The sequence below is a fragment of the Pleurodeles waltl genome, chromosome 6, assembly GCF_031143425.1.
Source record: "Pleurodeles waltl isolate 20211129_DDA chromosome 6, aPleWal1.hap1.20221129, whole genome shotgun sequence".
NCBI lineage: Eukaryota > Metazoa > Chordata > Amphibia > Caudata > Salamandridae > Pleurodeles > Pleurodeles waltl.
The window spans coordinates 216,201,412-216,218,419 of NC_090445.1; the positions used below are offsets into that span (position 1 = coordinate 216,201,412).

Consider the following 17,008-nt stretch of genomic DNA (forward strand, 5'->3'; position numbering starts at 1 on the left):
AAACGTTTAGAGAAATAAAAGCATTTCTGCAATTTAACGTTGGTGTCAAAGAGGTGTTATTTTCTAGAGCCTGTCTACTATTGCTAGTAGATGGGACTTTGTGTCAAAACCATGGGCGGTTGCATTGGAACCACCCATGGAACACCATCTGACACAAAGTAATGCAATGTCTTCTTTGCATTACTTTCAGGCAGCTTTCTAGCGCAAAACCAAGTTTTCCACTGGAAAGAAAATTCTAAATAAACATTTTGCACTGGTTTGCGTAATATTTATGAGGCAGAGCTGGCACAAAATGTTAATAACTCTGCCTTGAAGTGTAGGGTGGTGGAAGAAAGAAGCATGAAGTGGAATCAAGGCTTGGCACAATAGTATTAAGCCATAGCACCATTCTGGAGCACATGTATAGTGGTTTTTTTCACTAATGAAATGCAAGTGTAGCTCCCATAGCAAATGTATAGGTTGTGATCCTGTGCTCTGGACAGTAGATGATTCACCAGTGGATAAACTGTCAGTTATTTAAGCACGGCAGACAGGGTCAAGGAGACTTAGAAAGTGTCTAGTACAGAGGTTGTCAAACTGTGGGCTGTGTCCCCCCTGGGTCCGTGGCTGCATTCCCCGCAAATCCCTCCACAGGTACTTGTAAATGAAGATGCCCTGGAATCGCGACATGGTGCGTTTTGAGGCTGTATTCATTTGCATGCAGACCTTGAAGTGTTTGAAAAATATGTATGGAAATGTCATAACTTCAAAAGAATGGTCAACCGATTTCTGCATTATTTTATATGGAATTAACTAAAAGTGAAAAAAGACACAAAATATTTTGATCTTTTAGCCACTTTTTTTTAACTCTGCCGGCAGGGCAGTCAGGTGGTGACAGGGTCAAAAACATGGCTAACAGACACATTATTCTTCATGTTTCTTATTTTTCACTTTCAGTTAACTGCATATAAAATAATTCAGAAACCTTAAATGAAAAAGAAATACCTGCTACGCTAATGGGTTGGAAATACATTCTTTTACCTTATGAAATTTTATTTGGTTAATGTGATCACTGCAGATGTGGGAAATAGGGACTTGTATTTTTATAGTACTACGAAGTCTCTGTCTGGAACAGAAAGCACTGTGAATATGCAAGTCATTATTATAAAATTGTACTATTCACAGTACAAGGTACACTGCTGCAAAATGATGTAGTGTTTTAGGATAAAAGAAGTGATTTCAAAGTATATACTTTAGCAATAGGTAAACTGTATGTAGTGCAAACATTTTATGTGTCTATTAAAAGGACACATTCTAGAACTCACCTTATAACACCCTGTCATTATGTATCAAAAAGAATAACTTGTTGTCAACATGAAGTTTCAAGTGATACATTCAATTAAAGCTGATACTGGCTTTCAAGCAGCCTTTACATTTGGTGATTAACCAATTTCACACAGTACATTTCTTTCAGGTGGCAGGCACCCCGGCAAGAAGGCCTGTTTCTTCATTTGCTCTCAGTCCATCTCTGGGCTTCACAGCACAGGAAACCGCCTCCCCATACAAGCCACGCTCTCCCTTCACTTTCACATAGAGGTGCCTCAAAGGCCACATTAACTGTTCAGGGAAGGCTGTTTGATTAACAAAAAGTATGAGAACTGCTTTGGTAAAGTTGAAAAGAAATCATGGGCATGTGGACCCACAAAGATCTCGTCCACTTCGACCTCTGTTTAAATACAAGTTTCCTTCAAGGTGAGTTGAGGGGGTGACAGGGAGGAGGCCAGCATGGTCATGTTCAGGCACAGAGCTCTGATCGTCCGGACTCTTTGGGCCTCAGAGTAATGGCCCAGGAGAAAGAGGAAAGAGTGAGATCCTTGGATAGCATCAAAGAGATGGCCCAGTGGAAAAGCTGCTATATGGGAGGGGGGTCATTTTTTTAGTTTACAAATCTCACTGGGATGCCTTGAGGACGGTGAAGAGTTGTAGGGGACTCTTTGTTTTTAAAGGGCCATTACTGCAGCAGATGCAGTGGCCTGGGGCATGGTGGTGAGGGAGCACCACACTCCAATTCTAGCTGTCTTACTAACAAAAAGGGAGTGTGAGCCATTTTCCTTGCTAGCATTATGAGCAAGGCCAAATGTATGCGGAGGGAACAGGGCCCAAGCACCACAGGGTGAGAAATTTGACTTTTCCTCTCATTTCTTTATAGAATGGAGTAGACAATCTGCTTTGGACCTCAGACCTAGGAGTGATGGCCCAGTGGAGTGGATTGGGCAGAGGACACAGCCAGCTCCGTAGGGCTGGAGGTATCATGAGTGCTGCAGGTGCAGTGGCACCAGGGCCTAGGGTTTTGAAGGACCAAATAAACCCCATGTATGGCTGTTGTATTGTGCTTCCTTGCTGACATTAGGGCACATTACGCATTTGCTGTGCCAGTGTGACTTTGGGCCTTTTACCAATGGCCAAACAGAGGTGAAACTGAAGCAGAGGAGATATCTTAGCTGGGTCTCTGAGAGATAGCAGAAAGGGGGTTTGGCTACATAGGGGGGGGCATGTTTTTAGCAAAGGGCAGAAGAGACTGCCTGCTTTTAAGGAAATAGCTATCATTAGAGAAGCAGGAGCTGTGGTACTTGGCCCAAGACTGTGAGGGGCCCACTGCATCAAAGTTATGAATATCTGCCTTTACAAAAGGCTCATTGTCCGTGCTGGTGTCAGGGTAGAGGACACCCTTGCTGCAAAGAAGGGGCAACACATTTCTCAGCGGCAGAGTCTGTTTTGCAGACTAGAGAGTTCGCCAGGCATGAGGAGAAGGAGTGAAAGAGGCAGAGGAGACAGCTTGTTTCTCAAGGCTGCAGCTACCTTTAGTGCAGAAGGTGCAGTTGCATTGGGACCCAGGCTCACAACACCCTAATTATGGGGCCTAATGCTTTTTGGTCACTTTATGTTTCCTTTTGAAAGAACTGCACTTTCATAAGTCTTGCATTTAGTTTCGATTATGAAATGGAAATAAGAGTTGACAGTTATGCAATAGGAGAGCAAAACAAGCATTTGTAAAGCCAGTAGGCTTGGAGTAGGTCATCTTTTGACAGTCATTGATTTCGTTTTGTCATGGTTTTTACAAATCTTTATTGTTTCGGAAGCTGCCAGGTCCTTCTTCTATTTAAAAAAAATGGCTAAAAGCAAAAATATTTTTTGGGTTCGAAAAGCTTACATTGCCATAGTAGTCCATGGCACTTAAGGAGACTACTTTGTGGAAGTGCGCTTCTGTGGCAGGGCAAAAGTCATCACTCACAGTAAAGTTAGCCAATCGCTGAAGTGGGCTGACTCATTGCCCATGCTAAATGGTGCAATGGGCCAAAGATAGATGTGAATGACACAATAACATGCCAGTGGATTAATAGTGCTGGCTGCAAGCCCTAATAAGTAAGAACATTACACATATTTTCTAAGTAAATTAAAAATGCCAAACTTAATGAGCGGTAGGGGGAAGGAACTGGTAAAAGTAGGAAGACAGTTTGCATAAGGGAGATATAAACAGAGGAGTGGAAACGGCATAAAATTGAGAATACGCTATAAGGAAGGGAGAGGAGAGAACCTATAATAAGGAAAGAGAACACCTTTGGGAGGGGAAAAGAAAACTAGGGAAGTGAAAGGGAACAAATAATGGAAAGGACACCATGAGGATACCACAAGGGGCCCACAGGAAATGGATGAAAAACTTTGAAAGGGGAGATTCATCTGCTAGTGAAACACTGTTCTTACCAAGACCCTTACATTTCAAGTTGTTGAAAATGGTAACTTTAGTGTAGCAGATGGGTTCACAGTGACAGTAGAGCCTCAATTGAGCTGTCTGTTAGAATATCCACGGGTGCAGCAGAAATTACCTTCGAACCACCCTGCAGAGCCTGACATTTGACTGACTCTGCTCCAAAACTTACAGCCAATCAGAATCACTAGCCTCCCTAGAAAGCTTCAGATTTTCTAAATAATCAATCCTGCCTCTGGCATAATATCTCCTGAGCCCATAGAACCCACCCTCACCCATAAAGCAACACAGCAGGCACAGCTAGGTGGTCAGTTATAATTTTGTCTGCCCTGTGTGTTCCAAAATCCTGTTTTGATTACTTGCAAGTGTCTAATTCTTATGTAATGATTGATACTTGCAGAGACCATTCTGGCCATCACTCCCAGTGTTGGCAGAGCAGGCTATGATAGTACGAGGAGATAAAGGGATTTGCCCAGGATTACATAATGTGTTCAATCCTGAAAGGCAGAAGTAGAAACCAGGCCTCAAAGTTCCCTAGTAAGCAGTTAAGCAAATAAACAAGTTGTAATTACACCCCTCACCCCTTTGGAGAACAGATAAAGCCAGAGGCACCCTTCCTCTGAAATAGCTTACCATCAATTCCACGTCACAAATCAGCGCCTCCCAGCCTCTGTTCTACAACACTTTTATGCTGAAAATTGTTGGACTTCGTGCAGCAGTTACTGTACCTATCATCCAGTATGCCTTTACTCCTCTTAGCCCTCTGCCCCCAATTACCCTGTCACCTTCAATCAGCTATCACAAACAAATGAGGCACACTTTGGCAAGAGACATTGACCCATAATCACGGTCACTTGTTAACTCCAATGTGGTGCAATTGAGTCTATGCAAGTGAGCATGACATCAACTCCTACAATGCACGGGCAAGCAAATGCATGCGGTGGAGTGGATATTACATCCCCCTTGATAGCATGGAGTCATATGGTAATAGCATTGAGGCTGGTTAAACTCACACAGGTGAGAAAAGGTGACTGGACACAGTACATAGATAGAGTTTGGCAGGCGGTGTTCTGACGCACCCTGTCCTGCAAACTGACATTTCACCCGCTTTATGTAAAGTCAGGCAGACTGTCATGTTTCCGCCAACTCAGCCCCGCTGGCTCTGGCTGGACCTTTAGCCTGATGGCCCTACAGACTTGGGACCACAGGTCCTCCCTGTTTAAGGTGTACATTCTGATATTTTTTACCATTCATGACCTCCAGGAGAGGCCTGGTGGTCCCAAACAGACAAAAGGAAAACTCATTCCCCCACCCTGAGAGTAAATGCCAAGGGTGTCCAATTCCAGGCTGCCAGGGCCATTGGGTTTTTTGTTTTTAAAAATATCCACCCGCTTTGAGTGGTTTTGTTTTTAATACAAACGTTCACTTACCACATGAAATATGGCAGCTAACCAGCAAACGTACAGTGAAGCCCTTGGAGTAGTGGCTTCTCCGAAAGGGATCAGAGATCTCTGCCGGGAAGGTTGAGATCTCTAAATGTAGCAGGCTAGAGTCCGCCAAACAGAAATAACCCCACAGAGCATGAGCAAAGAACCAGGATCCCGCCTGAAGAACCAGGCATCTGGCTCCTGCACCGGCCTCACCCCTGGTGTCAAGCGAAGCAGAGGGACCCAGTGTTCCTTACCTCCCGTCGCTGGCACGGTAGAAGTCCAAGGAGAACCCGAAATAGCTGTGCTGAGGCCCAGAGTACACCTGGGCGTGTTCCACAGCTAGATTTAGGGCGAGGGCCATGTGAGCCTGAAGGAACCAGAGAAGGAGCGGACAGAAAGGCGAAGGCCTCCTCGTGGCAGCGGCCATGCTCCTCCGGGCACTCCAAGTGCAGATCTGCAGGCTCCGTTCCCAAGGGGCGACTGATAGGTTGTGGCACGGATCCAAACCTAGCAGGCATGACCAACTTCCTGCTTTCACTCTGTTCTTGGCGCTTTTATCGGACAGGCGAGGGGAAGCTCTGCTTATCACAAGGACCTCAGGCTCAGCAGCAGAACATGCAACCGGCCGAGGATAGAAGTGCCGCCTCCTTAAAGGTTGGGGGAGTAGAGTTCTCTGATCCGTTTGCCGAGGTTCATTATCGGCAAGTATCCCCCTGTAAAGAACAAGCTGGCAAAGCATCCGCAGCCTGGGTCTTCTCCCCTTGGCACTGAAGTGCTTCATGTGCAGGGGCATAGCTGCCAGTAGTGGAGGTGATTGTTACACCCACTAAAAAAATATTCTGGAGTACATAGTTGGGTACAAAGGCTTTTAGTCGGCTATGATGAAGTGTCTGTCGGATTTCACCTGGGATTTTCACCCTCAATACCTTCCACCCCCAACATATTTTTCATCAAACTTTGACCCAGTGCAAGGTAGACACGGTGAAAGAGAAGGAAAACAGTGGCACATGTAGAAAGTAGAGATGAAAAAGAACCTGCAAGAACAAGATGAAGAGACTGTTAAGTGTAAGGTGGTGGGAGAAAGAGGCATGGGGCAGAATTAAGACTAGGCAACGTTGGCGTTTGGCAATGCCAGCACTTGGTGGCAGCCGGCTCCTAAGAACACACGGGAGCACAGGGGTGTCGTAAACCCTCCCCTTCAGCAGCTACAGTGGGGTTGGGTTTTTGATGAGCATCTTCTGTTGCATCTCGGCAGACAAAGGCTCCGAAGGGTGAGAAGACAAGTGAGGATGGAGGGATGAGTGAAATGGTGGAAGGGTGTGTGAGTGAAGGGGTGGATGGATAGATGCATGAGTGAAAGGATGGATGTATGGATAACTGAAAGGGAGGATGGGTGGATGGATGGATGAGGACAGAAAGGAGGGATGAGTGAAAGGATGGAAGGGTGGGTGAGTGAAAGGGTGGATGGATAGATACATTGATGAATGAGTGAAAGGATCAATGTAAGGATGGATCAGTGAAAGGGAGGAAGGATGATGAATGGATGCGTGGGTGTGTGAAAAGGTGGATGGAAGATAAAAGGAAGGATTGATGAGTGAGTGAACGGATGTATGAGGAAAAGGGTAAATTGATGGTGGATGAATGCATTAGTGAAAGACTGAATGGATGGACGGGTTGAAAGGGTGGATGGATGGATGAGTGAAGGGATGGATGGGTTGAAAGAGTGGATGGATTGATGATTGAGTGAAAGAGAAGCTAGAAGGATGGCTGAATGAAAGGGTGGACCGATGGATGAGTGAAAGGGTGAATGGATGAATGAGTGGATGGATGGATGGATGACTGAAGGGTAAATGGATGGATGAATGAGAGTGAAGGATGGATGGATAAGTGGAAGGATGGATGGGTAGATGCATGGATATATGAGTGAAAGGATGGTTGATGTAAGGATGGATAAGCGGAAGGAAGGATGAATTGATGGAGGTATGAGTGAAATGGTGGATGGTGAATGGACGGATAAGTTAAAGGGTGGGTGGATTGATAATGAGGGGACGGATGGATGAGTGAGTGAAAAGATGGATCGATGAGTGAAAGAGTAAATGGATGGATTGATGAGTGGATGATGGATGGATGACTGAGTGAAAGGGTAGATGGAAGGATGAGTGAAAGGATGGATGAGTGAAAGGATGGATGAGTGAAAGAATGAAAAAATGTAGATAGATGGCTGGATGATAGGTTGGACAGATGGATGAGTGAAAGGGTGAATGGATGGAGAAATGAGTGAAAGGGTGGATGGATAAATGAGTGAGTGAAAGGATGGATGAGTGAAAGGCTATATGGATGGATGAGTGGGTCAAAGCGTGGGTGGATGAGTGAAAGAATGGATGGTTGAGTCAAAGGATGGATGGATGAGTGAAAGGGAGGATGGATCAATGTATGAAGTGAAAGGATGGATGAGTGAGTGGTGGTATGGATGGATGAGTGAAACAATGGGTGAATGACTGAAAGGACGGATGGATGAATGGATGTAAGGGGGATTGATGACGGAATGAAAGGATGGATATGTGTGATGGATAGGTTTAGAGAAAGATGGATAGTTTTCGATGTGGATGGGTGGACGGACGGACAGAATGGTAACAGACTGAATGTTGGATGAATGACTGAACGGATGACAGAATACAAAGGTGAAATGTTGACTATCAGCGGGTGGATGGAACGATGAAAAACGAATGGAGAGATACTTAGAGGAATGAGACAAGCAAGCTCCTCTGGGAAGGGTTGCGAATCTCTTGCCTCACTTGCTTGGTGTCACAGCAGCTCTGCTTCAAAGCCCCTGTTTTCTTTTAAACACATTAAGCATCGCTCACGGCCCACTTCGAAACAACAGCAGTTCACAGCTGGAGTCAGATGCGTTACTACGAAATTCCCCTTGCTACAAGGATGCTCTCGCTCAGGGTTACCGTCTCTAAACTGCAAGGTAAGCCTCGTTGCAAACTCCCGTAGGATAGCTGAGTGGCTTCCGAGCCTGCTGCAAAGATCTTTGATTAACTTGCAGATGGCGGCTTTAAATTCCAGCAAAGTTCATTGGAAAGTTCATAAGCGTTGAGTTATAAACATCCACAACCACCAAAAAGTGCCAAGAGGCGCTCTAAATTTCTGTGTGCCATATAAACGTCCTGCATATTTACATTGGTATTATTGTTAGTAGTTGTATTATTAGCATGGCAATCGTGAGCTCTAGGCCAGCACAAAAAATGCTGCTTACATGGTGATCTTTCAGTAGTTCTTTGCCACCAAAACATGCTTTGTTGACAGAAATTTGCCTTCTTCGACACAATTCACTGCCAGTTTTATGACTGTTTTAGTGCTGGGCTGCAGATATCCTGTCTGATGTCCCACTGTTGCTTTCACTAGGTAAAGAATTTTAAAAAGGTTGAAGGACAGATTCCACTGTGTGTGGCCGTCTGGAAATATAATAACTGCAGTCAACCGTGGACCTACGACCTTCCAGTACAGCCCAACAATGAGTACAGTGTTCCCAGTGCTTAATTTGTAAATAAAAAAGTGCAGGTACTCAAAGCTCTCCTCTTAAACACGCGGCTGCTGCAATTAAATGTGTGAACATGGACTACTGAGGCGGCGTAATCCTAGAGCCACCTCGGGCCTCTTTAATCCATATAAAGCCACTCCCTGCCCCTCCACTCACTGTTGCAGCTTTCTACTTTCTCCATTTGTGACGCTTTTTCGTTTTTCCCTTCATCCTTCTTTCCCATATGCGTCTTTTGCTCGCAGCAAATGCTTGAGGCAGAAGAATAAGCCCCGGCCCTCAAAAATAAGTGCTGGTGCTCAGCACCGGAAACAACAAGCACAAATTAAGCACTGGTGTTCCCGCACTTAGGCCCACAGTTAAGACAAGCATTTTCAATGCAACGAGGCTCGCGTTTGCTCGAGTTGGAGCTATTTGCGTTGTAAACTCCTAACCTTTCTTGCCACACAAATGAAATGAAAAAAAAAACAATACAGCACGATCGCACTGAAATTGAAAACGAAAAAACAGAGCGCGATCGTGCTATGTAAACCCCAGCGAGATCGCGCTGCGGGGAAAATTAACAGATAAATTAGTCCAGAAACCAGGCTCGAAACATCGAGCCTCGTATGTTTCTAGTAGTTTACAGGTGCTGTGTAGGCGGGCTAAACACCAGAAAAGGCATGACATATGCATGCCTTTCACAAATGAAAGCAATCAGATTTTAAAGAGCAAGCCCAGGAACCAATGAAAGAGACTGACGTGACCTGGGCGTGGTCTGAAGCCCAAAGAGAGATTACTTTATGGACGGATCGCTTTGCGCTCACCCATAAAAAAGTGGCACCACTTTTACTGCGTCCCCCTACCGGCACCTAATGACACCACAGTTGTGCTGTTTTATAATATGGCGCACCATGGCAGTTCTTAGAACAATAGCGTCAACATTTTTGATGCTATTGTGAGGCTTTTGCTACACTAGCGTCAAAAATGTTGACGCTAGTGTAGGAAAGTACAGGGCGGTCCATAGGTTTCTATGGGAGCATCATTTTAACGCCTACTCTGGTGTTAAAAATGACACCAAAAATGGTGTGTCAAATATGTTAAAATTCCTAGCGCTGGAACGCCCCTCTTGCAGATATTACGACTGGTGCAGGCATAATGTGGCACAAGGGTTTACAAAGGGCCCGCAATGCATGCATTGCGCCACTTTGTAAATATGGCTTGTGGAAAAAGGTACTTTAGCGCCCCCTTAGCGTAAAAAAACAATGCTATGGTGGTGTTAGGGGCTCTTAAATATGCCCCTTAAATTGGTGCAGGAATAACAGACCTGATTTTACCAGACAGAAAATCCAACTTTGGCCCGATCATGACCTATGTGGAGCAGAAATCCAGCGTGTTATTCTACTCTGCCCAGTTAATAGGAGGATCTGGTGTTCCCACTCGCAGTTTTATCTGATGCGGAAACAGCAGAATCAATTTTACTAGCCAGAAAATTCAGCTAGTACAAGCGGATACTCCCTAAACAGAAGTTTGGTTTGAAGAACAAAAAATAAATGTCCCTCACTCACTCAGAGTTTTCTCCCAGCAGGTTGGGGACAATTATTTGTTTTCCTGTTCCAGGCCACTAGGCTTTCCCTGGCATTCCCATACAGGAAACAACACTTTGAAATACCTGCCCTAAATAAGGCCAATGTGAGTCTGGCCATGGGTCAAAGATTACCACCGGTGGAGCCAAAGGACACAATACAATTCATCCGACTTTAAATTGAGCAGGTGAACTGGGAGTTTGGGACAGGGACCCATGACTTTCCTAGAGCAATGGTGTGATTGCTAGGAACGGGAAGAAATTAAATTCATGGTAATAATTCCTTTGCCCATGCCACCTGTAGTGTTGCCCTGAGAAACAACATTACTTGTTAAAAGGTCTGCACAGTGAAAAGAATCACCATTGTGCATTCGGGTCAAGACCTGGACAGCATAGGATAATGTATGTGTGTGTGTGTATATACATACATATATATATATATTTACTTTTTTTTCATAATCAAATAAAGTTATTTGTTGATTATTATTGAAGCATATAAATTGAATAATTAATGTGCTTTTTTTTATATATACATTAAAACAAATCCACTGAAAAAGGCAATTAAATTAAAAGTTGCTCAAAACAGTGGGGCCCAAAACACGTCTGGCTCCGGGCCACAAAAAGACCTAAGATGACAGTGATCTGACAGTTTCTTCTTATTCACTCACCCTCCTAGCCCCTACCTATGAGATCTCTATGGAGACATTATGGCCCTCTGTAGGAAGTTGGCTCTGTATATACTATTTCAAAGTAAGAAATAGTGTGCACAGAGTCCAAAGGTTCCCCTTAGAGGTAAGATAGTGGCAAAAAGAAATAATTCTAATGCTCTATTTTGTGGTAGTGTGGTCGAGCAGTAGGCTTATCAGAGGGTAGTGTTAAGCATTTGTTGTACACACACAGGCAATAAATGAGGAACACACACTCAAAGACAATTCCAGGCCAATAGGTTTTTATATAGAAAAATATATTTTCTTAGTTTATTTTAAGAACCACAGGTTCAAGATTTACAAACAATACTTTAAATGAAAGGTATTTCACTTAGGTACTTTAGGAACTTTGAATTATCACAATAGCATGTACAGTTTTGGCAAAAATGGCAATAAGCTATTTTAAAAGTGGATACTGTGCCAAAATCAACAGTTCCTGGGGGAGGTAAGTAAATGTTAAGTTCACAGGTAAGTAAAACACTTACAGGGTTCAAAGTTGGGTCCAAGGTAGCCCACCGTTGGGGGTTCAAGGCAACCCCAAAGTTACCACACCAGCAGCTCAGGGCCGGTCAGGTGCAGAGGTCAAAGTGGTGCCCAAAACACATAGGCAATAGAAATGGAAATAGGGGTGCCCCGGTTCCAGTCTGCCAGCAGGTAAGTAGCAATGACTTCGGAGGGCAGACCAGGGGGGTTTTGTAGATCGGGCAGTGACCTGCGCGATGAGGCACTGCACAGGGGCCCATGCCAAGTGCCTGGGCAGTGCAGGGGCCCCCATGGGGACCCCAGAGCACTCCTTCTGCCAGCCTTTCCCTGCCAGGGAAACCCACCAGGGAAAGGCTGTGAGAAATGGGATCTGCCTGTCGGAGGCAGCCTGGCGGTAGAGGAGGGCCGCCTATGGCTGCCCTCCCTGTCTTAATTATGTGGCAGTCTGGGCCGCCAAGCTGGATGGTGGGATTTCCCGCCACCGCCGGCATGACGGCCCAGACCGCCAAGATCATAATGAGGGCCTATATTCTGTCCCAACATTTTGTAGCAATGGTTGTTGTAAAGTTGGAACAAACAAGTAGCTGTGCTCACAAAATATAACCATCAGCAGCATTCCTGATAACTGTGCACTGTCACGAGCAAGCTAGATCTCCTGCTCACCTCTACCCTAAACCTTTCAGTTCCATAACTTAAAGTATGTTTGGGAGAAGTTGAATTGGAATTAAACATGGAGGTTTGTATTCTGTGCCCCCTGCCATTGAACACAAGAAGACGTGGCATTTTCTGTTCCTTCATCTATTTCATATGAATATAGAGCTAGTGCACTACACAGAGGGATTGTACATTCTGCACACTGAGCTTGTCAATTTCACCATAATCAGTAATGCCCCGACCAAAGAGCCGGTTTTCCAAACGACTCCTCAAGGAGACATAGACACCAAGGCGGCCCATTGATCTTGCCCTTGTGAACCAAGTGATCCGTCCACTTATTTCCTCACTGATTCTGGGAATCTGACTATAAAATAATTTTAACAATGCTGAATTGTGGTTTATCTACTTGTCATGCACACCCATACCGCACAGAATGTCTGTTAATCTATCCTACAAATCAGCTCACATTTTGTGATAGACGCCCCTATTGTGGAAGCTTTATGAGTGTTGTCTATCTACCCATCCTATATAACTCTCATGGTAGCCTGTATATCTTGTAGCGTAAGACCCTAGAAATTAATCCAGAATGTGACCTGACCTGCCTTACCTACCTGGTCCTATTACCTGTCCTACAGAAGCATTCACAGTGTGGCCTGCCCTCCCTTGAATGCAATTTTAACTTTAGCAAGTGGGTAGCTTGCCTAAAACCACATACAGTATGCAGCATGTGCCCAATTAACTCATGAAAAGTATGAGGTGCCAATGTATACTGCTAACCCATTCACGGTGCTTGCCCTGCTTGGGTCCTCCAAACACCTACCCACGGAGCATTGGCCTGCAGAGAGTATTCAGAAGCCCCAGTGGCCACCTTGCACTTTTCCAAATAAACGTTGATAACAGAAATTCCACTGTCAATCGTAGGTGTGACATGAGCTAAGTGATGCCAGTGGCTGACTCGGGTTCCAGGTTCAGCACAATCTGTGCATCCCCCCCAAACTGCAATCAGGGCTGAAAGATTCAATAAGAAAGTGCAGTGGCCACATGTAGATGTTTAAAGTTTGTCGGGATAACAGAGCCCTGTGGGAGCCCTGTGGTATGACAGAGATGAGTGGTCAGTCAGAGGTGTAAAAGTGAGAGCCGAGATAATGTGGAGATGTTTAGAGAGTTGAAGACAAAAGATACAATTGAGTCCAGAGCTTTGCCTTTAAGTCTGACTCATTGATGTGCATCATGAGGATAGGTGATTAATGGTACCAAAAGGGACTGAGAGGTTGCAAAGTATGACGTGAATCTGAAGAGCTGAGGAAGAAGAGCTGCCCTGCCTGTGACTGTGCTTTGTGGAGCTATCCTGCAGTTGCTGCTTCTGCCAGAGTAAGAGGGCAAATACTGGACTTTGTGTGCCTTCCATCTTGAGAAGAAATCACCAAGGGCTTGATTTAGAGCTTGCCTCCTGCCGTTTGACGTCTCAGGGACAACAAAGACTTCTCTCTGCCAGCACCTGGAGTCTCTGGAGAGACTCCTCCTCTACCCTGTGGTGCCCATCCAGTTCCAGGGACCCTGAAAGGAAAAGCTGGCAGCCCAAGAGTGAGAAATTCATGCACAGAGCTCCGTGTGGGGAAAAGTTTGTCGCAAATCCGATCTGTGGCTGAAGTAACGATGTGCCGCTGGCTCTGCGGTTGAATATCGACACTCGCCGGAAACATGACCGAAGAATCGACGCATGGAGCTGGAGAAACAACACGCAGCTTCGATGACAGAGACTCAGAGATCGAAACCTGCGCTGCATGCTTTTTTAATCATTGTGCGGCTGGATTTCCGATGCAAGTAACGCTGGGCGTGTAAAAACAACACAAGGTCTGCCCGGGCCCGAGACTGCTGACCGGATCGACGCATCGCTCTCCTGCGGAGAGAAGAAATGAAGTGCCTGACCCAAGGTCCCGCTCGTGAGTGGAATTGACGCATCGCAAGCCCTTTTTGACGCACACTCGCCCATGTGGGGTTATTTTTGACGCACCCAAGGTACAGTTTCACGCTAGCAGTGTTAGTGTGTGTTTTAAACTACATAAAGACTCTTTTTGCTTTTTAATTGATAACTTGACTTGTGTATGGTAGATTTTGTCATTTTGGTCTTGTTTTGTTTAGATAAATATTTCCTATTTTTCTAAACGTGTTGTGTCATTTTGTAGTGTTTTCATTAAGTTACTGTGTGTGTTGGTACAAATACTTTACACCTAGCACTCTGAAGTTAAGCCTACTGCTCTGCCAAGCTACCAAGGGGGTATGCAGGGGTTAGCTGAGGGTGATTCTCTTTTACCCTGACTAGAGTGAGGGTCCTTGCTTGAACAGGGGGTTACCTGACTGTCAACCAAAGACCCCATCTCTAACACCTCCACTTAAACAGTCGGGCCTTCTGCCACTGGTCCTATGCATTTCACAGCTAGGTGTTGTCACTGCTAGTTGGGTGGTCAAGTTGGTTGCTTAATTAGACTCCTGCCACACAATGGTTGTCCAACACCTTCCTGCTACTTGTGGCCTGGCTATTATAGGAGGCTGACTCTCTATATAGTGTACAAAAATGATGTGCACTGTGTAGAGAGTCCAGGCAAGCCCACCTTGGTATACAGAGGTAAAAACTAGACCACCTAATGCTCTAATTTTTATAGTAGCTTGGTTGAGCAGTTAGACCAATCTTGGTGAAGGGCTAAGTATTTTTAGTACTCACAGTATCAATAAAAGTTATGATTTTTCAAATTTTAGCAAAAATAGTCTCTATGTGCGCAATTACGCACCCTAGGAATCAATGGGAGAAAACGTTAAAAATGTGTTTAAAATCAGGCAATGCTTTTACCATTGTCTCCTTTCGTTTACAGGTTGAGGTCATTGAGATGTCTTGTGGACCAGCCGGGGAAGTTCGGGTGGCTCCTGGTTCCTGTGGGAGCAACTGCTGAAAATGCATTGGAGCTTGAGAGGACCACTGCGGGGTACCACTTGGAAAAGCAATGCACAGGCAGACTTCAAGGTGAGTCCGGTGGGTCCCCTTGGAGTGTAGGGGGTCACAAGGGGTGGGGGACACTTAGAGCACAGCTGGTTCTCCGGTGCAGGGACCATGGAGGCTAAGTGCAGAGCAGATAGGTGAGCCGGGAGCTGTGTGCAAAGGTGCCCTTAGAAGCAGGAGGCTGGTCACATTGAGGGTGGATTGCAGGTCAGCAGAGCCACTCTGGAGGGTGGGTCTGATGTGTCCTGAAGTCCCTTGACTGGGGCTTGCTCCTGGTCCTTTGAGAGCCCAGAGTGGACTTTTTTTCTTGGTGTCCGACGTTGGGTGTCCAGTAACCCAGGCTATTGCACAGTTCAGTCACTGGAGGTCGAAGTGGGTGGTATTTGGTCTGGCTGTTGGGTCCGGTTCCTTGGTCAGTGGCCGGTCAATGAACTGGACTTCACTGGACTTTTGCTTCTTTGTTGCAAGGAGTGATGCCTTCACTCTGGAGGGAGATCGTTGGTGATTTTCATAAGGGTGGAGGTCCTCTGTTTTTTTTTTGAGTCTGCTAATGTCCATGCACCCCCTTCAGTGGCGATTGGCAAGTCCTGGGTGCAGCAGGCAGGGTTTGGACCCTTTTCTTTGTGCAGCAAGAATGCCCTTCTCAAGCCTTGGGTCTTCTTTGTTATAGGCCTTCGTGTGTCCTTGGAATCTGATCTGCAGGTCTAGGGATGCCCGCTACATACTGTATTTAGTGGGCATTAAGGGGAGTCCCTGGTAGTGACCAGTGGGTCATCTACCTTAGGGTGGCTACACCCACAATTTGACCACTTCCTGTGGGCAGCGGTCACTTCCCTATCCCTGATAGGCCATTTTTCTACTATGCAAGATGGAGGAAAATGAAATGGGGAGGTCACCTTGCATGCAACACCTTAAGGGTGGTGCAAGCTAGGGGTGGCCACTCCTCCTGGCCTGTGTGCGTTTTCCCAACGTTGCTCCTGCCAAAAGTAGGGGTTTGCAACAGGGGCAGCCATCTGCTGCTACCAGCAGGGCTGGGGGTCGAGTTTCAAAGGCAGTAAGCCCTTTGAAGCTTGCTGGCAGGGCAGTCGACATTCCTGGGGGAGGAGGTGTAACACCTCTGCTCAGGAAGAGCTTTGTTTTCTGAACCCAGAGAGCAAGGGCTCTCACCTCAGGGTTCCAGAATCTTGCCTGGGGGTGGCAGGCTGGCTGTGACCAGCCAGCAACCATGCCAGGGTTAGTTAACTTTTGCAGGGGGCCTATGGGTACCTTTTGCAATATATCCAATACTGGTACCAGTTTGGATTTATTGTTCTGAGTTGCTTGATATCAAACAAACCAGGGTTCAGAGTGGCCATCATGTAGCTGTGAAACTCATACCGACCAGTGTCCAGCACATGCATTTAAAATGGCTGCGCTGTTCACTTACAAGTCACAGGTTTGGCAAGGACATAGTAGGGGCATATTGCTCATGCATTCATTTCCACACATGCATTGTAGTGCACCCTGCCTTAGAGTTGGAAGGCCTACCAGAGGGGTGGCTTACCAATATGGCATGCAGTGGACAGGTCACACAGGCTGTGTGACATGTCTGTTTTGCATTTTGGGATGGCACCAGGACACTCAGCCTGCAATGACAGTGCCGGGTGCACCTGGATACATGGTCCCTGAGGGTGGCACAATCTGTGCTGCTGCCCTTAGGGGTCTACCCTTTGTACTCCATGCCCTGGGTACCTAAGTACCATTTACTAGGGACTTAGATAGCCATCTAAAGGGGTTAACAATTGTGTAAATGCATCACAACAGTTTTGGGAAAGAGATCTGGCCCAGGGAACCTGGCTTGCAGGGTACCCTAGCACTAACAACTCTTAAACCACATTAAATACCAG

The 17,008-nt window shown here is 45.9% G+C and overlaps 1 protein-coding gene across 2 annotated transcripts in view; it reads right to left on the bottom strand.

Annotated features, from left to right (window-relative positions):
* ITGA2B (integrin subunit alpha 2b) overlaps nt 1–17,008 on the bottom strand; it is a 327,605-nt gene that overhangs the window by 273,953 nt on the left and 36,644 nt on the right. Inside the window, exon 1 of one of the 2 annotated variants that reach the window (XM_069237913.1) lies at nt 5,430–5,625. The exons of the other annotated variant lie outside the window; for it this stretch is intronic. Within the exon in view, the coding sequence (XP_069094014.1) occupies nt 5,430–5,602 (173 nt within the window). The 5' untranslated portion in view covers nt 5,603–5,625. Of the gene's footprint in view, nt 1–5,429; nt 5,626–17,008 lie in introns of those variants that run through there. 2 annotated transcript variants of the gene reach the window in all.